The 25,380-nt window shown below is 40.2% G+C and overlaps 1 protein-coding gene across 3 annotated transcripts in view; it reads left to right on the forward strand.

The window, feature by feature from the left end:
- The first annotated feature begins 8,499 nt into the window (after positions 1–8,499).
- Positions 8,500–25,380, forward strand: part of PSIP1 (PC4 and SRSF1 interacting protein 1) — a 43,347-nt gene continuing 26,466 nt past the window's right edge. For all 3 annotated transcript variants that reach the window (XM_072728235.1, XM_072728237.1, XM_072728236.1), the window contains exons 1-3: positions 8,500–8,662; positions 9,186–9,394; positions 12,781–12,857. In XM_072728235.1, the coding sequence (XP_072584336.1) occupies positions 9,323–9,394; positions 12,781–12,857 (149 nt within the window). In that variant the 5' untranslated portion in view covers positions 8,500–8,662; positions 9,186–9,322. The remainder of the gene's footprint in view (positions 8,663–9,185; positions 9,395–12,780; positions 12,858–25,380) is intronic.

Below are 25,380 nucleotides of genomic sequence, written 5' to 3' on the forward strand. Positions count from 1 at the left end.
ACTTGATCCCGGGTCTCAAGGATCACGACCTGAGCTGGAGGCAGATGCTTAATGGCCGAGCCACCCAGGCATCCCATGCAAGGTTTCAAAATACAAAATAGGGATCCCTGGGTGGCGCAGCGGTTTGGCGCCTGCCTTTGGCCCAGGGCGCGATCCTGGAGACCCGGGATCGAATCCCACATCAGGCTCCCGGTGCATGGAGCCTGCTTCTCCCTCCGCCTGTGTCTCTGCCTCTCTCTCTCTCTCTCTGTGACTATCATAAATAAATAAAAAATTAAAAAAAAAATTTCAAAATACAAAATAAACATACAAAAATGAACTCTATACAAAAATTTAAATCCTTAGTTGTAAATCTAACAAACCATATATAGGGCTTATCGGCTAAAAACTATAAAATGAAAAAAAAAACTATAAAATGCTAATGATAGAAATTGAAAATTATTTAAATTAGTGGACAGACATATCATGTTCATGGATTAGAAGACCCAACCTAATAAAGATATCAATTCTGCAAATTCAACACCAATAATAAATAAATTTATAAAAATAAGATATCAATTCTGCCCAAATTGATATATAAGTTTAACATAATTCCTATCTGGCGCACCTGGGTGGCTTGGTTGAGTGTCTAACTCTGAATTTTGGCTGTCATGATCTCAGGGTTGTGAGACTGAGATCCATCTGGGCTCTGCACTGGGTGTGGAGCAGGCTTAAAATTCTCTCTCCCTCTTCCTCTACCCCCGCCCCCCTCAAAAAATTCCTACTAAAATCTCAGGATGATTTTTTAGTATGTACAGACAAGCTTATTCTAAAATGTTTATGGAAAAGCAAGGAACTAGAATACTTAGAAAAGAAACTAGAGGGGATCCCTGGGTGGCGCAGCGGTTTGGCGCCTGCCTTTGGCCCAGGGCCCGATCCTGGAGACCTGGGATCGAATCCCACGTCGGGATCGAATCCCACGTCGGGCTCCCGGTGCATGGAGCCTGCTTCTCTCTCTGCCCGCCCCCTCTCTCTGTGACTATCATAAATAAATAAAGCAGTGCTCTTTAAAAAAAAAAAAAAAAAAAAAAAGAAACTAGAAAAACAAGAATAAACTAGAAGGAATCACTCTACCTTGTTTTACAATTTATTAAAGAGATTCAGTAATCAAGATAGTGTGTAGTACTTCAGTCATCAAAACTGTGGCTCAGACAGACTCAATGATCAATTTGACAAAATAGAAAAGTAAGCTCATACAAGTATGGTAAAATGATTTTGGCAAAGGTAAAAAAGCAATTCAATGAAACAAGGATAGTTTTTCAGCAAAGGTGCTTGAGCATTTGGATATCCATAGACAAGAAATGTGAACCTCCATTTAAACATATCTTACCCAAAAATTAACTCAAAATGGATCATAGATTTAAACATAAGATATTAAACTGTGAAACCTTTAGGAGAAAACATAGAAAATTCTTAGAGACCCGGGCTTGGCGAAGAGTTCTTAGACATGACCAGAAAAAAGTTGCTAAATTGGATTTCATCAATATTAACAACTTCTAGTCTACGAAAGATTCTGTAAAGAAGATGAAAGGACAAGAGATAGATTGGGAGAAAATATTTGCAAATCACATCGGACAAAGGTTTCCTCCCTAAAATATTGAAAAAATGCTTAAAACTCAACAGTAAAAAACTAGTCCAATTAGGAAACTGGCAAAGAACATGAAGAGACATTTCACCAAAGAGGACATACAGATGGTAAATAAGCAAATGAAAAGATGTTTACTATCATTAATCATTAGGAAAAGGAAAACCAAGACCACACCTATTAGAACAGTGAAAAGAAAAACTAGTGACAGTTCCAAATGATGGTGAAGGTGTGGAAAAACTAGATCTCTCATACATTGTTGGTGGGAATGTAAAATGTACAGCCATTCTGGAAAACAGTGATTTCTTAAAAACCTAAGTATGTAACTATAATATGACCCAGTAATTGTACTCCTGGGCATGTATCCCAGAGGAATAAAAACTTTTACTCACACGAAACATGTACAGGAATGTTTGCAACAGCTTTAATTGTAATAGCAAAAATCTGGAAACAACCAAAATGACCTTCAATAGGTAAACGGTTAAACAAACTATGTAAATCTATACCATGGAATCTACTTAGAAATAAAAAGTAATGAACTTTTCTTTAAAGAATTCTTCTTTTGTAAGATTTTATTTATTTATTAATGAGAGACACAGAGAGAGAGAGAGGCAGAGACACAGGCAGAGGGGGAAGCAGGCTCCATGCAGGGAGCCTGATGTGGGACTTGATCCCGGGACCCCAGGATCACACCCTGAGCCAAAGGCAGATGCTCAACCGCTGAGCCACTCAGGCATCCCTAAAAGTAATGAACTTCTGATATGCAGAGAAACTTAGGTCAGGCACCCAGATGACTCAATCCCTTAAGCATCTGACTTTAGGTTTAGTCATGATCTCAGTGTCCTGGGATTGAGCCCCATATCACAGGTCTCCCTGCTTAGTGGGGAGTCTGTATCTCCCTCTCCCTCTGCCCCTCCTCCTGCTCATGCTCATTCTTTCTTTCAAATAAATAATTAAATAAATAACTAAATAAAATCTTTCAAAAAAATTTTAATGGATTATAAAGCATTAAGATGAGTGGAAAAAGACCATCTGCAAAGATCACATACTCTATGATTCCATATATATAATGAAATAACAAAATAATAGGGATAGAGAAATGGTTAGTGATTGCCATCGGTTAGGAATTGCAAGGGGTAAAGGGTTGGGATGACTATAAAGTGGTGGTAGCAGTAGGGAGATATTCATGGTCATGCAGAAGAAAAAAAGGAAAGCATTGTAGGAGACATGTGTCACACACACTCACATACACACACACATACAGGCACTACAAATATTGTATTTCTCTCCTTATCCTAGCCCTATTCCAAATTTCCTAATACCTATAAACACAAACAGATTTTCCTTGCCTTAAACAAAAAAGTTCTCTTGAACCTTCTATATATACCTGTTTTTTTTTTTTACCTTTACTTTGAAATATTTCTAGATTCACAGGAAATTGCAAAAATAATACAGAAAGGTCCTGTATAACCTATCGCCCATTTCCTCTAATGTTTACATCCTAACCAACTATAGTACAATGACAAAACCAGGAAATCGACATTGGTACATTGTGTATGTTCTATGCTATTTTTGTCACATGGGTAAATTTCTGCCACAATTACCATAATCAAGATACAGAACTACTCCATCCCTGTGAATATCTCCCTAGTGTTGCCACTTTATAGGCATCCCATCCCCTCCCTCTTACAATTCCTAACCATTGACGATCACTACTTATTTCTCCACCCCTAGAAGAACCAAAGGCACAAAGATAATAAAAGATACCACATTTGCTAGGCCCGTTGACCAGAAGTGATCATTCCATTTTCAAAGCTATCCTTCTCAGTTACCCAGCTCAGAAGGTGAGAGGGTGCAGGAAAATGAGAAAGAACATACAAGAAAGAAGAGGATGAAAAAGGAAAAAAGACACAAGGACTGTTCCTTGTGAGAAGAATAAAGAGGAGCATGGTTCACAGACATATGGGATGAGAGAAGCCTTAGTTGACAATGGATGTGGAGAGCTAAGGAAGAAGCACACCAAGTTTCTGAGATGAGAAGTGATTATAGAGGAGGTCGTGCAGTGATTTAAAAAATTCCACTTAAATAACACACAGTCTTGGCAGCCTTCAGAATAGGCAGCGACATCACTCACAGGTCAACTGTCCATCCCTGTCCTGTCTTAGCTTTTTTTTTTTTTTAAATTTTTATTTATTTATGATAGTCACAGAGAGAGAGAGAGAGAGAGAGGCAGAGACACAGGCGGAGGGAGAAGCAGGCTCCATGCACCGGGAGCCTGATATGGGATTCCATCCCGGGTCTCCAGGATCGCGCCCTGGGCCAAAGGCAAGCGCCAAACCGCTGCGCCACCCAGGGATCCCTGGCCTAGCTTTTTGACAACTGTCCTAAAGAGCACTAAGACTCGATAAGGTTTCTCTTATCCCATGTGTCTGAGAATTACTCTCCTCTACCCCTTGGTAAACCAGCTCAGTGGTGTATCTACGCTGTCTCAGAAACCAGGAGAGATTGCTTTCCCCTATACAAAGGGCCCAAAATCCAAATGCTTATTGAAGCTAAGAGAAGCCAGGGGAAGCTAGGCTTAGACCAGATTTATGACATCCCCGACTGAACTAGCTCTTTGATAAATGCCCTTTATCTTCCCCATATTCTTGCTAACTTCCCCATTACGAAGCTTGAAGTATCACACACAAGAAAAGTTCAGTAATTGGGGTCCATACTCCCAAGTTTAAGTTATAAATACTGCACATTAAGGGAGGGAATTATGTATATTCAACGTAAAGATGTGAAGGAAGGGATTATCATTACTTAATTTGGGGGATAGATATCAAATCTCATTTAGAAAGATTTCCATTAAAACTATCCAATGAATGTATTTGAGGTGATGAAAACATGCTAGTGCTTTTTAAAGGGTTATCCTTTAAGTACACAAAAAATTCACAAAGTCAAAACAAAAACAAATGTCTTGTAAAGTGTCTATGTTTTCTCTAAGGGACTAGAGAGGTTTTCTTTTTCTTTTTTCTAAAGATTTTATTTATTTATTCATGAGACACACAGAGAGAGGCAGAGACACAGGCAGAGGTAGAAGCAGGCTCCATGCAGGGAGCCCGATGTGGGACTTGATCCCGGGACTTCAGGATCATGACCTGGGCCAAAGGCAGGTGCTAAATCGCTGAGCCACCCAGGGATCCCAACTAGAGAGTTTTTCACTTGTCCCTTCCTCTTATTCAACAAATATTTATTGAGAAAAATTTTATTTAGTGCCCGCTAAATGCCAGGCACTGATAATTAAGATGGTGCCTCTTTCTAAGCAGTTAATTTATTTTTTTAAGATTTTTATTTATTCATTCATGAGAGACGCAGAGAGAGAGGCAGAGACACAGGCAGGGGGAGAAAGCAGGCTCCATGCAGGAAGCCTGATGCAGGACTGGATCCTGGGACTCCATGATCATGCCCTGGGCCCAAGGTAGATAATTAACCTTTGAGCCACCCAGGTGTCCCTCCCCACCCCCTTTTAAAATATTTTTTAATTTATTCATTCATGAGAGACACACACACAGAGAGGCAGAGAAATAGGCAGAAGGAGCAGCAGGCTCCATGCAGGGAGCCTGATGCAAGACTGGATCCCAGGATCCCAGGATCACACCCTGAGCCAAAGGCAGATGCTCAACAGCTAAGCCACCTAGGCGTCCCTAAGTAGTTTAAATATTATTCTGAAGGATTGTAAATAAGAAATTATGCCACAGTAATATGAGGTCAGAAGCCTTTCTGGAGGTGATTTTGGGGTTGAGGCTCTTAAAACTAGGAGTTCAATAGAATGGGCAGGTGGTAGGGACATGCTGGGGAGTAGGGTGGGGTAGAGGAAGGTCGTTAGAAAGTTTGAAGCTGGAAATACTTTCTAGTCCAAAGACGTTAGGTGGAAGGGTGAGTGCTGGCTGCTTTTCCTTCCAACATCTTTTTCTAATTAAAGGCTCCTGGGTCTCCAGCACTCCTGGCCCCCTGCTCCACCTAGAGGTGGTGCGGACCCGGAACCTTGTCTTGGCTGCTGGACTAGATGTGTGATTTGGGGCAAGTCGCTGAACTTCTGTGAGCCTGTTCCCTCATCTGTAAAATGGGGACAGGAGCACCCTGATAAGAACGAGAGAATGTAAATCAGATTACTTCTTCAGTTCATTTAGATCTCCTTCCCCGCCTCACCTCCTCCCTCCTCCACCCCCTTGCTTCATTTGTTTTGGAAATTAGATTCTCTGACAACTTTCTCACTGCCCTTAAATCTCCATCTTGCTGTACTTTTCCTCCCCCCTCCCCAAGAAGACTGAGTATAGGGGCGGGGTGCATCAAGCGCAGTTGGGGAGGGGCACAGGCTCCCAGTTCAGAAAAGCTCTCCAACTAGCTCTGCTGAGTGCAACCTCCCCTCCTCCCTCTCCATTCTTCCTTTCCCTCCCATTCCGAACTGCTGCTCCCAGGGATCCTGGGCTTTTGTTCTCTGGAGGCTTAAACTACCACCTGCTTTGCCCTGACTTATTGTTTCAAGGGTATCGCTCACTGTCTATAGACTATCACAAATTGAAATTGCCAAACTGAAAGACACCAAGAGCTAAGTTTGTACTTTCTATATTTACCTTTAGCACTGAAACGTCAGTGCTTTTCCATTTTCCCTCTATTTTCATGTCTTTTCTGAGGACCATCCCACCACTCACAGTAACCACTCCTTTTTCTCTTGTTCCATCATTTAGCACTAATAAAAAGTTTTCTTTTAATATTAATTATAATTGATCTGCTCAACGTGTTTTCCCTACTTGGTTTAAGGTTCCTGTAGCAACCTCCACAGCAAGTCTCTCAAATTTGAATATGCATAAGAATCACCTGGGGGTCTTGTTAAAAATGCAGATTATGATTCAGCAAATCTGGGGAGGTGTAACCCATGCTGCTGGGCCCTGGACCATACTTGGAATTGCAAAGACTTAAGAGGCTTCGAACAAAGGAGGTGTGCAAGAAATGGTAGCTGGAGAGACCAAGGCATCTTGGTCCCTCCTACTCAGTGTCTTGGAATTCTCTTCAACACATCTTTCTCCACTTTTCCTGTGCACAATTTATGGCAAATGCCTGGTAATCATTCCTTTGTGTACTTAGCTGTTCACTTTCTTGCCTTTTTCAGCCACCAGTCTCATCTAGAAATAGGTCACTTTGGGAGTACAACAGTAACCTCCAACCTCTTTCTACCGCCGTCTACTTTGTAGCAAGCAAGAATAACTTTTTAAAGAATCATCTTTACTTTCTTGCTCCATAACCGTTAGTGGCTCCCTAGCATGCATCATATCAAACTCATTCAGGATGAGAAGCCTCAAGGCCATTCTTTAACCTTTCTCTCTTCCCTGCCAGTCAATTCCTCTTTTTGCAACATTTGGAACCCTCTGCCTGTTGCAGAGGTGTGATATAGTCTCTGGAAATTCCCTGCAGGACAATTTGCATTGGGATATCTTCATTCCTTTTAGGGAAGTGTGTATCTCTTTCAAAATATTCTTCTTGATTATTACCTACTTTAATAAAGCTTTCCCTGATTTTATTCCCAGTTGTGAGTTCACTTAAGGGAGTATGAGCTACATGTCATTATTCATATATTTTAATATTCTTATGCTTTTTCCCATTTTTGTTCTGTTTTAGACAGGAAGTATTTGTGCTTTTTGGTCGGTTGTATTCCAGAGCCTATAAATGCCTGATACACAGTAGGTACTTTGGGGGGGGGGGGTGTGTCAATGAAGCATGAAATAAAACTTAGGATTAATTTATTAATTTTCAAAATGCCTTTTTATTTACTACATGTATTGGGAACCTGAGTGAATGTTAATGGTTAAGCAAAATTAGACAATTCTAGTGACACAGTCCTGGTAAAAATATCAAAATATCAATTCACGTTAAAAAGCTGGTCATGTTACCAACGACGTCTTAAAAAAAATATATTGGCCAAAGGATCAAAAAAAAAATGAAATAATTTTAGAAAGCCCTTGAAGAGTCTTTTAAGAGCTAAAACGCGTGAGGTTTAGCAACAGCTCTACACTTTACCACTCCTCGGCTACCATTCTACTAAAGAAATACCATTTAGATGCAGCTAAGATTTAGTACGGGCCCAAACCCACATCCTATTTGAGAGTCTTATGCTTTCCTGTCATTGTTTTCTTCCCTTCACATTTTGCATTCGTTAGGATTGCAGTTTTCTCCATAGTTCTTGGTGCTTTAGATTTAAAAGGAAAGACACGGGGTTTTCTCATTTTACAATTTCAAGGAAAAGGCGACCGTAAGGCCCATTCGGCGAGGTGTAAGAGGCCTACAAGCTGCACACCCTGCAACAGCCTCATGCTCCGATTTCATCTGTGGGTTTTTGTACAGTTCTTTTCGGATGGATGGTGCAAACCGCGCAAGTGCAGCATTAAAGCCTCCCCACCCTGGGAAACGGTGCAAGAACACGCAGCTTAGGCTGCCAGGTTCTCCCTAACACACAGCCAAGGGCTGGAGGCCCGGATACCCGCCCCCAAACCCCGTCCACAACAATCGTTTCCTCCCTCCCCGCCTTTTACATACAGTACACATACAAATACACACACGCAGCGCGGCCAGCAGGGGCGGGCCGGGCCGGTCCACTCTGCACACCGCAGGGGGAGCCGCCGCGGGCCCAGCTGTTTTCGCCCACTCCTTTGTTCCCGCGCCCCCCGTCTGCCTCCCCACGTGCCTGCAACTCCGGGGCCCGAGCCGGCCTGGGGCTCTAGCGCCTTCCGGAGCTCCGCTCCCGAGCCACACACCTCGGGCCGCCGCCGCGTCGTCCCCCCTCCGCGGGCGAGCAGTTGGTGCCGCCCCAGCGCTAGCGGGCGCCGAGCGGGAGCCGCGCGGGAGCAGCGCAGCGACGGCGGCGGCAGCGGCGGCGGCGGTTGCGATTCGGAGCCGTTGAGACGCCTCTGCGGCAGCTGGTGGCGCAGGTGGCTTGCGTGGACGCGGGCAGAGGCGGCCGGCCCGCCACCGCAGCCTCCGCGCCCGCGGCCCCGGCAGGTGAGCGGGCGCCGGGGACTCGCCCCGCCCCCCCCCGTGGCCTCGCTGCGGGCGGTAGCGGGGCAGTGGCCGCGGCCCGGCCGGGAGCGCCCGGGAGCGCCGGGAGCGGGGGGGCTGCGGCCGTCGGGAGGCGGGCCGGGGGAGGCGGACGCCCCTTCCCCCCGTGCCATCCTTTATTCCTCTCCCCGGATCCCCCCACCCCCCCCCTTGGGGCTTACGCCCGGAGAAAGAAGCCGGAGGGAAGATGGGGCGGAGGGAGGGGACCGGGGGCCGAGCAGCATCCCTGCCTCAGGTGGCGGCGGCCTCGCGGTCGTCGAGCGGGGGACCTGGCGAAGCCCGGAGGGGCAGCTCCTGGGCTGCGGAGGCCGCGCACCGGGGGAGGAGCGGCGGCGGCTCGCCCCTCAGCCTCCCACCCCCACCCGCCCTGCCTCCCGCCCCTCCCCCGCCCCTCCCCGGGCCTCCCCGTGCGGCCCCTCCCTTCGGGTTCCTGAGCCTTAACCGCCCTCGGTGCTCTCCCTCGCAGGCGCGTCGGGACGCCCGGAGGCATCCTCCCCCCGCCGCCCCGGGCGCCTGGGCTCCGGCCGCCCCCCTCGGCGCCCCCCCGCCGGCCGCGCGCCGCGCCCCCCCCGGGCTGCAGACCCCCGGCCTCGCCCCCGAAACATGACTCGCGATTTCAAACCTGGAGACCTCATCTTCGCCAAGATGAAAGGTTACCCTCATTGGCCAGCTCGAGTAAGTGATTTTTTAGCCTTCGCGGTGAGCGGCGCCACCTTCCTCGGGGGCCTACTTCCTACCCTGTCTCTGAATTTTGTTCTCGTGTCCTTTCTGCGCCCCCCCCCCCCCCCCTTCCTGTGGTCTCACTGGCAACCTTTCGTTTTAGCTTTTTGCCCAGGGATCTCCCGTGGAATTGTAAAAAGCCAGGTGTTTCTACTTAAGCGTTTCCTTATGGTTTTCGACAGACTTGGGCAGGTTTTCTTAATAGGAAATATTTAAACGTGATGCCAGTTAATGTTCCATTGTAGGTGAAAATAATCAAGGTTGGATTTTTTTTTTTTATGTTTACTGTTTAATGAAACATTGAAATCTTTAAAATTTCGAGTGAAATGCAGAGTTATCTCAGTGGAGTTTATGCAGACTCTTGGATGTCAAAGGTGTGATTAAATTGGATGCATAGGGATTTTTTTTTTTTTTATGTTTTGTAGTTGATGAGGCCTTCTGGATTTGCTTTTTTAATGGAGATTTAGGACTGGATATTATTGAAAATTTTACACGAAGTTTTTTGTAAATTTATTTTCACATTTGTATTAGTGAAGTTTGGCTTATGACCTTGAAGAAGTTGTTTTACCTCTTTGTTTCCCATAGGCAAAGGAGCAGTACACCCAGATTCCTAGGTTCACATCTAGTGGTACAGAGAGGTAATTAAGGCCCAGGATTTTTTGTGACATTTAAAAATAGAGACTAATACCTAAGCGCCATTTTCAGAAAAAAAGGTCCTTTTGTTAGCTTATGGTAGGACTCAGGTTCTAAGATCATGATAGAATCAAAAAACTGTTGAGATCCATTGGATTAGAATGCTCCACATCTTTTTTAAATGTAAACTTGATATTCTAAAGTTGTGATTTTCATTAATCTACTCTTCTTTGAGGAGGGTATTAAAAACAATTAAATACTGTAGTTTTAATTATGTCAACTGGGAAAAAACATACCCGTTGGTTACAGAGAATTATGTAGTATGTTCGCTGACTGCTGTCCAAGTATAAAATGTTCACTGTTTCTTGATTTTTTTTTTTTTTTCCCCCATCCAGTTCTTACTTACAGGTTTCCTTCCTAAACCTGGAAAGATCTACCCCCTAGCCCCAGTCTGTCAAGTCTGCCTTTTCACCAGTCTTATCTTGAACAATCCTTACTCAAAATTCTTAATTTATATATTTGTATTTGACACTCTATTTCTTTTGTGATAACATTTTAATTCTTATGTGCATGCCTCAATTTCCAAATAGAGTATAAGCTTTTTTTTTTTTAGATTGTAAGCTTCTTGAGGGCAATAGACAAACTGAATTTCGTCATGCCACCCAGTCCTTAGTATGTAATCGTGTACTTATAAAACACTATTTCATGTTTGAATAGAGGAGAGGGAAACTGGTTTAAGTCCAGGTTTAAGTCCCCTCCAAGATATTTTTTTCATGGTTTTAACATCCTTATTTATTTTGAGGTGTTGAAATCTGAGCCTTTAGTGTGTATTTGTATTCACATTTCAATGCTACGCTACAGTTAAAAGCCAAATGAAAATGTTTAAAGAGTTATTTACTTTTCTTACAAGTTGTCCTCTCCACACACTTCATTGGGTTAGATGATGGAGTTGGTACTGCTAAAAGCAAAATAAGTAGCCTTAGGAAGGCCATAATATTTCCCTTCTTTATTTAAAAGGTTCTATATTCAACAAGTTCACTTGGGTGGGAATGGGAAATTTTTATCTCTTTTCTCCTTTTTTTCTTAGAAGCAGGTGAATTTGGTTTGATACTGTGTTCAAGAACTATATTCCTTATTCTGTCTTCTCTGATCCTAAAAAATTATGTCTTTGCTTTAGAAAGGGTAGGGTGTTTAAGGTTTCATCTGTGAAGGTGACAATTGTCCATACTTTGATGTTACTACTTTTTTGGCTCCATATTCCAAACTTGATTAACTTTTAAGTTTTGCATGTTCTTGTAATCCTGTATCCTTAATAATTGTTTTTACAGTCAGCTTTTAAAAAATTGCCTGACGTTTATTAAACTACGTAGGTACTGTACATTTAGAACTGTTTGCTAGGGGCAGCCCGGGTGGCTCAGTGGTTTAGCGCCACCTTCAGCCTAGGGTCTGATCCTGGAGACCTGGGATCGAGTCCCACGTCAGGCTCCCTGCATGGAGCCTGCTTCTCCCTCTGCCTGTGTCTCTGCCTCTCTCTTTCTCTATGTCTCTCATGAATAAATAAATAAAATCTTAAAAAAAAAAAAAAGTTTGCTAGAAGAAAGAAGCATATGAACTAGGTTGACTGAAAATATCCCTTATCTTAAGGGCTCTGAGGATTTTCACAGTTTTGGGGGCCTTCTCATGAGGTTGAAATGAAATGACCAGTATGATGATGGTATAGGTGAGGAAATTAAAGTCCCTAAGAGTGTTAGGTGATAATGATTCTGTTGATGTCTGAAACAGTCGGACTGCCAGTCAAACCATTCATAGTCTTCTTCAACAAGGTAAGGCATACAGAGCATAATAGGTCCTCAAATGGTCTGCTCCCTTTCTAACAAAGCTAACTGATTTTTTAAAATGTCTTTGAAATTAGGACGGTTATGACATAGAAATGTTATTATGAAGTTTAAGCAATGAAAAACCAGAAATATTAAATTCTGGCTTGATGTTACTGCCTGATGGCTTTACCCTTGAGGTCTGCTTTCCCTTTATTGTTAAGGGAAACTAACAAGTATTACAGATATATTAGACATAATAGCAGCTGATACTTTCTTTGTTGCTTACTTAGAACACTTGAGAGAGAAATGAAAAGGAACAGATCTTCATGAGAGTCAGCCTTGTAGGTGTAAGGTCTTTCCAGAATACGTGTTTCAAACTAAGAAATAATACTTGAAACTTTGGTTAATGTCTGCTTTTGTGTTACTCTGATATTTGTATAGCTTCCCTGCAGAAATATCATTTAGGATTTTTTACAGGTTCAGCTCCCTTATCTGAAATGCTCAGGGTCAGATATGTTTAAAATTCAGAATTTGAGGATTTTTAAAGGTAATGATGGTACATATGGTATATATTTTGCTTTTGGTATAGGGTCTTCAAGAATGGCAAATAATAATCTAACAATATTTTTGCAGATAAGCATCAGTAGAAACACTGATGAGTAAAAGTAATGATGAAATAGTTTCAGTGTCAGTCCAGGTTTTGCCGTCAATTGAGTTTTGAGAAATATTTTGGGTTTAAGAGCTTCTTGGGTTTCTGAACTGGGATAGGGATTATGACCTATGGAATTGGCCTACTTTTATCAGATCCTTTTTGGATGTCTTGTTCTTTATTCTGGTGTGTTGAGATGTGTGTGATTTAAAAGATTTTAATTTCTCTGATCTTTCTTTTAGGTAGATGAAGTTCCTGATGGAGCTGTAAAACCACCCACAAACAAACTACCCATTTTCTTTTTTGGAACTCATGAGACGTAAGTCCTTTTAGCTCTAAAGGCAAATCAGTTAATTCAGCAGGGTCATTGAGCATAAAATGAAAAACAAGTAGAGATTCTTTCTTTTTTTTTTTTTAATTTTTATTTATTTATGATAGTCACAGAGAGAGAGAGAGAGAGAGAGAGGCAGAGACATAGGCAGAGGGAGAAGCAGGCTCCATGCACTGGGAGCCTGATGTGGGATTCAATCCCGGGTCTCCAGGATCGCGCCCTGGGCCAAAGGCAAGCGCCAAACCACTGCGCCACCCAGGGATCCCCCAAGTAGAGATTATTTCAAAGAGAAAGTAATAGAGTAATGATAGGGAAACTTAAAGATCATCTTTGAACTTTAGAAAAAGTCTTCAAGTTTCCCTTTTAAATTTTATTATTAAGGCAGAAAAATTATATGCTGCTGGCTTAACTTTTATTGGAATAGATGTTTCCTTAATCTTGAAAGGGGGATGTATATGGATCCTCAGCAACCAAAAGAATGGCTGATAGATGGAAGTATGTAAAGAAAGTTCTTGACAGGGTATTTGGTATTGATACTTAGTATAATAAATGCTTTTCATAAGGACAGCCTAGAACCCCGTTTTAGACTTTGTGATATTAGCCACACAAATGGTATATTAGGGGAAGAGTGAGAAGAAATCTGCGATAGTTATCTCTTGTGTGTATTTAGGCAGTCCTGAGAGTCACTGTGACTATTCTGCTGCCCCTGGTGGATATATGGTCCGAGGACCAATTTGGTAGTGCAAATTAATTTTTCAAAAAAAATTATCGACTATTGTTGAATTGGTACTTCTGGGTGCATAGGACTACTCCAAGGCCTATTTCATTGATTTTGGTATATGATACTCTACATATCTATAATTTAACAGTCTTATAAGTACTGTTCATATGTTTTGTTCATATATATTTGTTCATGATTTTGGACTTGAAGTTTAAAACTTGCAGTAATTTTGGTAAAGTAGGCTTGTTTACCTTGGACCAGGAGAAACAAAGTTGGTGATACTCTAATTAGAATTATGTGGTCCTAACAGTGTCTATAATTGCAACATTTGGTTTAATGTTGCTTAGTTATCGTATGAACTTTCACATAATTTCTTTTAATAGCTTTATTGAGATGAAGCTTTCATCATAAAGGTTCACTTGTTTAAAGTATGTAATTCAGTGGACTTTAGTACATTTATTTTCATATCCATTAGCAATTATTCTCCATTCCCTCCTCCCCTAAAAATTAGACAACCACTGTGTATATTTGCCAATTTTGGACATTTCATATTAATGGTATTCTATAATGCCACATGATTTTTTTTTTTTAAATACAGTTTTGAGTCTAGAATTGGATTGGCCTTCATAATTAGTTTAGGTAAATCCTACATATAAAAACTTAGGTTTTGTAAGAAATGATGAATTTATAACTCAATAGGGTAATCTATCATTTAAAAAATTCCCATAAACTTAATAGGAAAAGGTATCTCTGATGAAAAATTTGTGTATGTGTAATGAAATAGCAGTTTACCAAGTGTGGTACTAGGTCAAGCTGCACTAGCATCACATGGGAATTTTAGGCCTGCGAATTCTAGGACCCCACCTCACAATTACTGAATCAGAAACTGGAGTGTGTTGGGCAGCCCGGGTGGCTCCGTGGTTTAGTGTTGGCTTCGGCCCGGGGCGTGACCCTGGAGACCTGGGATCGAGTCCCACATCGGGCTCCCTGTGAGGAGCCTGCTTCTCCCTCTGCCTCTCTTTCTCTCTGTGGCTCCCATGAATGAATAAATAAAATCTTTAAAAAAAAGAAACTGGGGTGGGCCCAGCAGTCTGTTTTAACAAGCCTTCCAGATGATTCTAATGCATGTGAAGTTTGGAAACACTGTAGTAATGTAAGTAGACATTCCTTAGAATTTTTCAGCTTTGTAAGTTTAGAATATTTTATTTCTTTTATTTTTTAAAAAAATTTATTTGTTTAAAGATTTTATTTATTCATGAAAGACACAGAGAGAGAGAGAGAGGCAGAGACACAGGCAGAGGGAGAAGCAGGCTCCATGCAGGGAGCCCGATGTGGGACTCGATCCCGGGACTCCAGGATTGGGCCCTGGGCTAAAGGCAGGCGCTAAGCCACTGAGCCACCCAGGGATCCCAGTTTAGAATTTTTAAAATTTGATTTCTCTGAAATGGGACAGGTTTTATATAATTTTCTATGTATCCCTGTAGCTTCATAGGACACAGTTTATTTTTATATTGTATTTAGAGGAATTACAATACCTTCCCTCAGCACTTAAAAATGAAGATTTTTACATTGAAAATATCTGTAAATTTTTAAATTTTATTTATTTATTTTTAATTTTTATTTATTTATGATAGTCGCATAGAGAGAGAGAGAGAGAGAGGCAGAGACACAGGCAGAGGGAGAAGCAGGCTCCATGCACCGGGAGCCCGATGTGGGATTCGATCCCGGGTGTCCAGGATCACGCCCTGGGCCAAAGGCAGGCGCCAGACCGCTGTGCCACCCAGGGATCCCGAAAATATCTGTAAATTTTAAAACAAAACCAAGTAACCAAACTTTCATTAAACATTGTTTGGTTCATTAAACATTGGTTAATAATGAAATAATGGTATTGAGTGATTAATGAAGATAATGATTATTAATATTCAAGAACTCAGAATATATTTGTGGATTTAGAATATAACTTTAAAATTAAGCTAATAGGGCAGCCTGGGTGGCTCAGCGGTTTAGCACCGCCTTCAGTCCAGGGCGTGATCCTGGAGTCCCGGGAACCAGTCCCACGTCAGGCTCCCTTCGTGGAGCCTGCTTCTCCCTCTGCCTGTGTCTCTGTCTCTCTCTGTCTCTGTCTCTCTGTCTTTCTTTTTCTCTGTCTCCATGAATAAGTAAATAAAATCTTGAAAAAAAATAAAATTAAGCTAATAAATTTTCAATTCAACTTGTGATATTTTGTGCCTTCGTACTGTCATAAGTATACCAGTTATCTTTGGAAAGGCATTGTTGCTGTATCTGCATTGGTCTGGTGACTTTCACTCCCCTCCCCCCTGCTTTATTCTAACAGCCTATAGTTAGGGATAAGGGAAAGGAAGAACATGGGAGAAGAAATGGCAGTTTGGAAAACTATGCTTCTTCATAACTGATTTATAGATTAAGGTTTTTTAAAAGGTATTTTTTAATTTGAATTAATGCAGAATCTTTTTGGAGCTTCATTCTTGCATTGGTTTTTCTTAGTCTTTTATGACATTCACAGTTAAGTTCATCCAGTAATCGAGTTTTGAAATATTAGACAACAATGAGCCCTTATGTATACCAAGTGTGACAATCTGCTAGGTATCTTAAAACTTATCATTCAAGACAGATTCTTAGTATATGAGACTGATAAGGACCCAGTGCTTTGCTGGAGCCAAGTTGTGGCATTATCTTTAATTACATATTATACTTTTTTCCCTTCCTCCCCATGTGTCATCTCCCAGCAAGTTTTTATTCTTTTCTTTTAAAGTGCATTATGATCTGTCCATTCTTTATCTCCTCTACAAGTTCAGCCCATGCCACAATTACTCTTATAAAAATTGTCCTAACCCTATCTTGGCCTCAGTTTGCATGCTTCATGTATAGTCAAAGCAATCTTCATATCCTAGTCAGATCTTAAAATTTCCCAGTCCAGAAATCTTCAGTGGCTTCCTAATTAGCATTACCAACAAACAGAACCCTCAAATTTGTCTATAAATACTGTTTATTAAGACCCTGTATAAATTAGCCTATGTTTATTTCTCCAACCTCATCACATTTTTTTACTTCAGAAATCTACTTTTCAAAAAAAAAAAATCTACTTTTCTCAGGTCCTTGCCTTTTTTTTTGGGGGGGGGGGGGGAATGCCTTCAGATTTTCAAAGTCCTTTAGATCTTAGCTCACATTCTCTTTTTCATACTTATTTCCTTGATTGCTATGATGACTGAAATTTTTTTTCATCTTTCCTTCACCCACAAATGAAGAGCTTAGAGAGCAGGGGCCTTTGTCTATCTTGTTTGTCATCATTTAGTTAAGTGCCTGATGCATAGCAGTTGTTAAATATTTGATGATAGTTGAAAGTGTATGCCCTAGATAAAATCATTTGTTGATTATGAATTTGCTGTCCATTAACCAACATTTATACAGTATTTAAGACAATTAAATCAGAAGACTGTTTATGAATTCTGGCTGCTATTTACCTGCTAGATGACTTTGGGCAGGTTACTTAGTCTTGTGTCCTTTTCTTATTTGTAAAATGGGAATATTTACCTCAGAATTTTGGGTTGTAAACATGATACTACGTGAAAAATGGCTTAGAACAGTGCTTTGTATGTATTGATAAGTGTCAGCTACTAAAGATAATGTTAGCATATTATTATTATTATTTTTAAAGATGTTATTATTCATGAGAGAGACAGAGGCAGAGACACAGACAGAGAGAGAAGCAGGCTCCATGCAGGGAGCCTGATGTAGGACTTGATCCTGGGTCTCCAGGATTACACTCTGGGCTGAAGGCAGTGCTAAACCGCTGAGCCACCCAGGCTGCCCTTAGCATATTATTTTTTAAGACAAGTACTTATAGTGTTAAATTGTTCGAAATGCAATTCGAGTTTTGCTGACTGCTATTGCTTACTGAGGAAATACTCAGGTCTATCTCTAAAATTTAGAAAATTTAATGAAGATGGTATTTTGTTGAATTTATTTCCTTATTGATTTTGTCTTAATACAAAGAGGTTAGATGCTCAGTTCTAGGAACTTCAAAAATATCTACCGCAGGCTGTTTTAAAACCTGCCTGATACAGAGTTTTGGTAATGAAGATGAATGGGGAGGTACCAGTTTTTTTGTATAACCTGTCCAACAAGAAAATAATAAAGAAATGAAATCATAGGGTGGGATTTTATTTTCTTTGCTTCTTGTATACAACTTCTGTATTCTAGCCATAACTAACTGTGTGTGTTGGTATGGGACTTTACATGGTATAGTTTCTCATAAGCCTTATACCAAATAATGAGGACAGGAACTGTTTATTCATCTCTATTCCAGCATGCTCATGGCACATAGGTATATATTCAGTTGTCTCTTGAATCATTTGCTGTTAGAAAGAATGTATGCTTTTATAAAACAGCATATTTTGTATTTTGTGATCAAATAATGAAGAAATGAAGCACCAAGTTAGAATCAATGTTTTCAGAGATAGGGCTTTCTGTTCAGTGGTATTACTTGACAACAGTTAAATTAATTTTGAGCTTTGTAGTGCTTGCTTCGGCAGCACATATACTAAAATTTTGAGCTTTGTGTCTTCATCTCTGTTAATCTTTCCCAGTTTTTACATAGGAGTTCTGGTTTGCTTTATTTTATTTAAAGATTTTATTTATTCATGAGAGAGAGAGAGACAGGCAGAGGGGGAGAAGCAGGCTCCCTGCAGGGAGCCGATGTGGGACTCCCATCGACCTGGGACCCTGGGATCACGCCCTGAGCCAAAGACAGATGCTCAACTGCTGAGCCACCTAGGCAGGCAGCCCTTCTCGTTTGCTAAAGGTAGAAAGTTCCAGGTGTGTGATAATTGAGCTGATGAGGGAAGCTTATGTTGTTCAGGGGTCAACAACATGGATTTGAACTGTGCAAGTTTACTTATGTGTGAATTTTTTATAGTACTGTAAATGTATTTTCTCTTTATGTTTTTTTAAAATAATGTTTCAGATTTCCTAGCTTATTTTATTGTAAGAATATGGCATATAATACATGTCACATACAAAATATGTGTTGATTGAGTTATCAGTACATCTTCTGGTCACCAGTAGGCTAAGTAGTTAAGTTTGGGGAGAGTCGAAGTTATTTGTGATTTTTGATGATTTGGGGAGGGGGGATCAGCACCCCAAGACACCATGTTGTTCACGGGCTGACTGTTAATGATTTGCTGTTCTCTTAGGACATTTTTTATCAGCCTTGATTCTTAAGGGTGAGGACAGTGGTATTTAAAGTCAGAGTTTATATATATAATGTGTGTGTGTGTGTGTGTGTGTGTGTGTGTGTAGATAGATTGATAGATATGGGATCAGTATTTTAGTAGATGTTTCAGAGCCTGTATTACAGTGATTAAAGGAAACCCTGAACCCTCTTAAGGAATACTGTACAAAGTTGAGGCTCTGCTATTTAATAGCTAGATAACCTTGCTTGAATGAGTTAACCCTTCTGGTCTTCAGTTTTCTAATCTTACAGTGAGGGTTTAGGTAGTACCTAAGTTCCTTTCCACCTTTGGATTTGATAGGTTACTCTGAATTAACATATATCTTTTCTTTTTTTTTTTTTTTAATTTTTCATTTATTCATAAGAGACACATAGAGAGAGAGACACAGGCAGAGGGAGAAGCAGGCTCCATGCAGGGAGCCTGACATGGGACTCGATCCAGGGACCCCCGGATCACGCCCTGGGCTGAAGGCAGCGCTAAACCGCTGAGCCACCAGAGCTGCCCACATATATCTTTTCATTGTTAAAATTAAAAAAAAAATTAGGATAGTTTCTATAAAGGAACAAAATAATTTTTATTTCTATTTTTTAGAAATGACTCCCAAACCTGTTAATGTTTTGATGTATTTTCTTTTAGGTTTGTAGGTTATTATATTTTTTAAATCTTAATTTGAAAACTTTTATTTATTTATTTATTGTTTTGGTGGGTCATTTTAAAATGAGCTGCTTTGAAGAATGAATCAGAGCCATAGCCACATCATCTTGTGCCCTTGGGGACTAGTGATGGCTGTCTAAGCACTCTCTTCATCAAACCTGTGGGATTGCATTCCCAGGGAGGATTCTGTTTATGTGTGCATGGGCACGTGGCCATGTGCTCTTTTTTTTTTTTTTTTAATTAAAATAGACCTAATTAAAATTTTTTTATTTTAATAATAAATAAATAAATAAATTTTATTTATTCACTCATTAGAGACACTGAGAGAGAGAGAGAGAAAGGCAGAGGTACAGGCAGAGGGAGAAGCAGACTCTATGCAGGGAGCCCAACGTGGGACTCGATCCCAGATCTCCAGGATCATGCCCTGGGCTGAAGGCGGCACTAAACCTCTGAGCCACCCGGGCTGCCCATAATAGACATAATATTGTAGAAGTTTGGGGCATCTGAGTGGCTCAGTTGGTTGAGTGTCTGACTCTTGATTTTTGGCTCAGGTCATGATCAGGATAGATATTCCATGGGATAGAGCCCCATGTCAGGCTCTGGAGCTGAGCACAGAATCTGCTCCCTCTGTTCCTCTCCTCACTTGCTGCTCAGGCACACATAAATAAATAAAAAAAAATGTACAAGTTTAAAGTGTATATTGATTTGATACATTTATATGTTGCAATATGACAACCACAGTTTGATACATGTATATATTACAATATGATCACCACTATGGTAATAGCTAATACCTTCATCCTGTTCCATAATTATCTTTTTTTTTTTTTTTTTATGATGAGGATGTGGGAGGATTCTTCTTTCTTCCTCCATGGTTTTTTGAGTCTCATTAAGGGGTTCCTTAGTCTTGAACATACATCCTTTGACCCAGCAGTTCTGCTTCTATATTATGAAGAAAGGTGCAAATATTGAGCAGTATTATATTTATTATGGCTGCATTATTTTATAATAGAAAATTTGTTACAGAAAGGCCAACAGTAAACAAGTCAATTTTGAGATAGCCATTTAGTGAAATAGTATGTAGCTGTTAGGAATTATTGCCATGAAGAGATGTTTTGTTTTATTTTATTTTATTTTTTATTTTGTTTTTTTCTTCTTTCTTTTTTTTTTTAAATTTATTTATTTATTAATGATAGTCACACACACACAGAGAGAGAGAGAGAGAGAGAGGCAGAGACACAGGCAGAGGGAGAAGCAGGCTCCATGCACCGGGAGCCCGATGTGGGACTCGATCCCGGGTCTCCAGGATCGCGCCCTGGGCCAAAGGCAGGTGCCAAACCGCTGTGCCACCCAGGGATCCCAAGAGATGTTCATTTTAATTTGAAAAAGTATGGATGGCTATGTAGCATGTACATCTAAATTACAAATTAGTATGTATATATATATATATAACTAAAAAGGCTGAAATAATAGCTGTTTATAGTTGGTAAAATGGTGGATCATTTTTGTTTGGTAGGATGTGGTATTCACTGAAGAATATTTTCAACAGCTTTATTAACATATAATGCATATCTCAAACAATTCACTTAAGTGTAAAATTCAGGGGCCCCAGGTGGCTCAGTCAGTTAAGAGCCTGCCTTTGGCTCAGGTCATGATCCCATGGTCCTGGGATTGAGAGCCCCGCATCGGCTCCCTGCTCAGTGGGGAGAGCCTACTTCTCCCTGTCCCACTGCCACTCCCCTGGGGCTTGTGCTTGTGCACGTGCTCTCTCTCTCTCAAATAATCTTTATTTTTAAAATATTTTTTTTATTTATTCATGAGAGACACAGAGACACAGGCAGAGGAAGAAGCAGGCTCCACGCAGGAGCCCCATGTGGGACTGGATCCCGGGTCTCCAGGCTCACACCCTGGGCTGAAGGTGGCGCGTTGCCCTCAAATAAAAAATCTTAAAAAAAAAAAAATAATAAAGTACAATATAGTACATCTTCATATAACCAGAGCAGTGCAGCCATTAGCACAATTGTAAAATCTTTTCATTGTGCCAGAAAGTAACCCTGTACCCATTTGCAGATACTTGCCATTTCTCCCCAATTCTGTCTCTTTTACCATAGGCAGTCACTAACCGATTTGCTTGTTCTGAGCATTTCCTGTGAATGGAACTGTATAACATGTGGTCTTTAATGACTGGCTTTTTTCATTTGGCATGTTTTCAAGATTAATCTGAATTGTATCATGTTATAGTTCATTACTTTTTTTGCCAAATATTCCATTGTATTAATCTACCATATTTTATTTATCCATTCATCAATGTATAGACATTTGGGTTGTTTTACTTTTGGCTGTTATGGATAATACCAAGTTTTGTGTGTACCAGTTTTTGCATGGACATGTTTTTACTTCTGTAGGAGTGGAATTCCTGGGTCAAGTGATAACTTAATGTTTAATCCTTTCAGGAATTGCTAGACTGTTAAATCTGCCATACATCATTTTAACATTCCTACCAGCAGTATATGAGAATTTTAATTTGTCAGTATCTTTGCTAAGACGTGTGATTATTTCTTATTATAGCTATCCTAGTGGTTAGTATCTTGTGCTTTTGATTTGCATTTTGCTGATGACTAATGATACTATCTTTTCATGTCTGAATATTTTTTAACCTTCTGTACATAATGTGAACTATTTAGATTTATAAAGGTTTTCTCCCTTGGAAAGGCGTATTTAAATTTTGGTATATTGATAAAGATGCAAATTTAAGAATGACTTACATAGTTGACCCCCTGAACTACATGGGGGTTAAAGGCTTGTACAATTAATGTACAATTATTTATGTACAATTAGTACATATTTTGTATGTTATGTGTATCTTGTGCTGTATTCTTACAATAAACTAGAGAAAATAAAATTTAAGAAATACATTTACAATGTGGTTAAAAAAAAATCACTTTCATAAGTGGTTCAAACCCATTTTGTTCAAGGGTCAGCTATACTGTGAACATAATGACATAGTAAAAGAAAGTAGAGCTTGAAATTTGAATCTAAAGAAGGATCGGAGGGAGAATTTTTTAAAAACCTGTTTGGCTAAAGAAAGACTAACAGTTACCCAAGTATAGTCAAAAGATATATGTAAAACAAGGTGGTATGAATAAGACCAAATGTAAACGATTACATTATATGAAATAGAATTCTACTAAGACTTTCAGATTGGATTAATAATCTAGTTATTCTTTGTGAGACAAAGCTCAAACAAGAAAAGACCAAGTAACTATATAATATAGTCACAAAAGCAAGGATGGGAGTATTATTACCTAATAAAAATAGGATTTTAAAGTCAAAGCATGAAGAGGAGAGAAGGATACAGGCCCAGTATGCATGAATTTTGGATACCATGGTTTAATTAAGTAACACCAGTTCCCCAACAACATGGTTCAAATTTCATATACCCTGGAACATTAACTGTAGTTGCATAAGCCACAAAATTTGCTGGTATAGCTCTTCAGTCCACGAGCCAAAATAGAAATAACAGATGGATAGCTTGTCCCTTTTTTCAAAGGCTTTTGGTGACTGGTCAGTGTTTTTTTTTTTTTTTTTTTTTAATTTTTTTTTTTTATTTATGATAGTCACAGAGAGAGAGAGAGAGAGAGAGAGGCAGAGACACAGGCAGAGGGAGAAGCAGGCTCCATGCACCGGGAGCCCGATGTGGGATTCGATCCCGGGTCTCCAGGATCGCGCCCTGGGCCAAAGGCAGGCGCCAAACCGCTGCGCCACCCAGGGATCCCTTTTTTTTTTTTTTTTTTAAGATTTTATTTATGTATTCATGAGAGACACACAGAGAGAGGCAGAGACATAGGCAGAAGGAGAAGCAGGCTCCATTCAGGGAGCCTGATGTGGGACTTGATCCTGGGACTCCAGGATCATGTCTTGAGTGGAAGGCAGATGCCCAACTGCTGAGCCCCCCAGGCGTCCCTGTATCTGTTTTTCAATTCATGCATAGATGACAGTGTACAGTGGTGGTGTTGCCTTTTTATCTCTCCGTGACATACCCACTCAGGTTACACTTAAAAAACAATATGGGGATTGGCCAACAAAGATGAAAGTGCAGCAAAGAAAAATTAATAACACTAGAAGTGAAATTTGAACTGAATGTAAATGGAGTTGTAAAATAAATAGCTAACCTTCAAGTGTAGACATGCCACATGACTGCATATGCAGCCAGAGGAGCTTAGTGAAGGCAAGCTTATCAACATAAATGAGGAAAGTGGTTATAATAAAAAGGATGAAGATGTCTCAGAGGAAGTGATGCCAACAAAAAACATTAAAGATATTTCACAACATTGAACGTGCAAAGGATAAAATGTTGGAAGCTGATCAGACTTAGAAAGGAGTATGACAGTTCGCCAAGGCATAAGAAATATGTTCACTCCATACATAAGTTACATGATCAGAAGGAGGTAAGCACTGTTCAAACTATTCTTGAATTTTATAATGTTCAAGAATATGAATGTTTATAATGTTTTAAATTACTGTGTACTAAATAAGTATTAGTTTTACTATTAAATGTGTTTTCATTGTCAGTAATAGAGTTTAATGTTTTGACAACTTTATTTTATTTATTATTATTTTTTTTGACAACTTTAAGTTATGGAACGATCATAGTTTTTCCCATTTTTTTAAAAAAACTTTTTAATTTATTCATGAGAGAGAGACAGAGAGAGAGGCAGAGACACAGGCAGAGGGAGAAGCAGGCTCCATACAGGGAGCCCGACGTGGGACTCGATCCCGGGTCTCCGGGATCAGGCCCTGGACTGAAGTTGGCACTAAACCGCTGTGCCACCCGGGCTGCGCAGTTTTTCCTATTGTTAATTAAGACTGCCTTGCTTTGTCTTTTTTTAAGATTTATTTTTTTAGGCAAGCGGGTGGGGGGAGGGACAGTGGAAGAGAACCTTCAAGCAGACTCCCTGCTGAGTGTGGAGCCTTGACATGGAGCTCACAGGACCCTGAAGTCATGACTTGAGCCAAAACCAGGAGTCAGATATCTAACTGACTGGGTCACCTAGGTGCCCCTTTGCATGGTCATTTTTATAGTCTCATGCTGTCATAAGAACTGGCTGTTTTGAGAAAAGAAAAATAATCCATGTAAATTTAACTGTCAAACCTTTGTACACTAAATAACATCGTGGTAGATTTAGTCTTCACTTTTTTTTTCTTTCTTTTTTTTTAGATTTTATCTATTATTTGACAGAGAACAAGCAGGGGGAGTAGCAGGCAGAGAGAGAAGCAGACCCTCCCCCAATCCTGCTGAACAGGGAGCCTGATGCAGGGCTCAGTCCCAGGACCCTGAGATCATGATCTAAGCCGAAGGCAGGCACTTAACCAACTGAGCCACCCAAGGGCCCCCAGTCTTCTCTTTTAAATAACTTCTTAGTTTAGAGTCCTGTCTAAAAATGTTCTGTTTGAAGTTTTAAAACATTTTTCTATAGTTTTATTAAATACTTAAGGTCCCTTCCCCTTTGGGAAGTTCCTGATTCTACCAATTTTGAGCCCTTTGGGCATTTTGAACTGTAAGGGATGGTGCTGTGTACATTGCTGCTTAGTATCTCCAACCTTTTGTTTTCTTTCCAGTTTCTAAGTTTCTGATGGTATTGTGTTTCTTTTTGTCTTTGGCCTTATGAGTTGTTTTTGTGAGGTTTTAGGAGAGAGAATTTGTGTTAAATTACTTTGTTCTAACTAGAAGTATATTTGTTTTTGATCGATATTTAACTCAAGTTATCTAGTTGGAATTTGAAACATTATGTAGGAATAATTGCTTTACTTTTTTAACTAAATGCATTATTTTTTCTTTTTTTTAAAAAAAATATTTTATTTATTCATAGAGACACAGAGAGAG

The sequence above is a fragment of the Vulpes vulpes genome, chromosome 12 (genome assembly GCF_048418805.1).
Source record: "Vulpes vulpes isolate BD-2025 chromosome 12, VulVul3, whole genome shotgun sequence".
Taxonomy (NCBI): Eukaryota; Metazoa; Chordata; class Mammalia; order Carnivora; family Canidae; genus Vulpes; species Vulpes vulpes.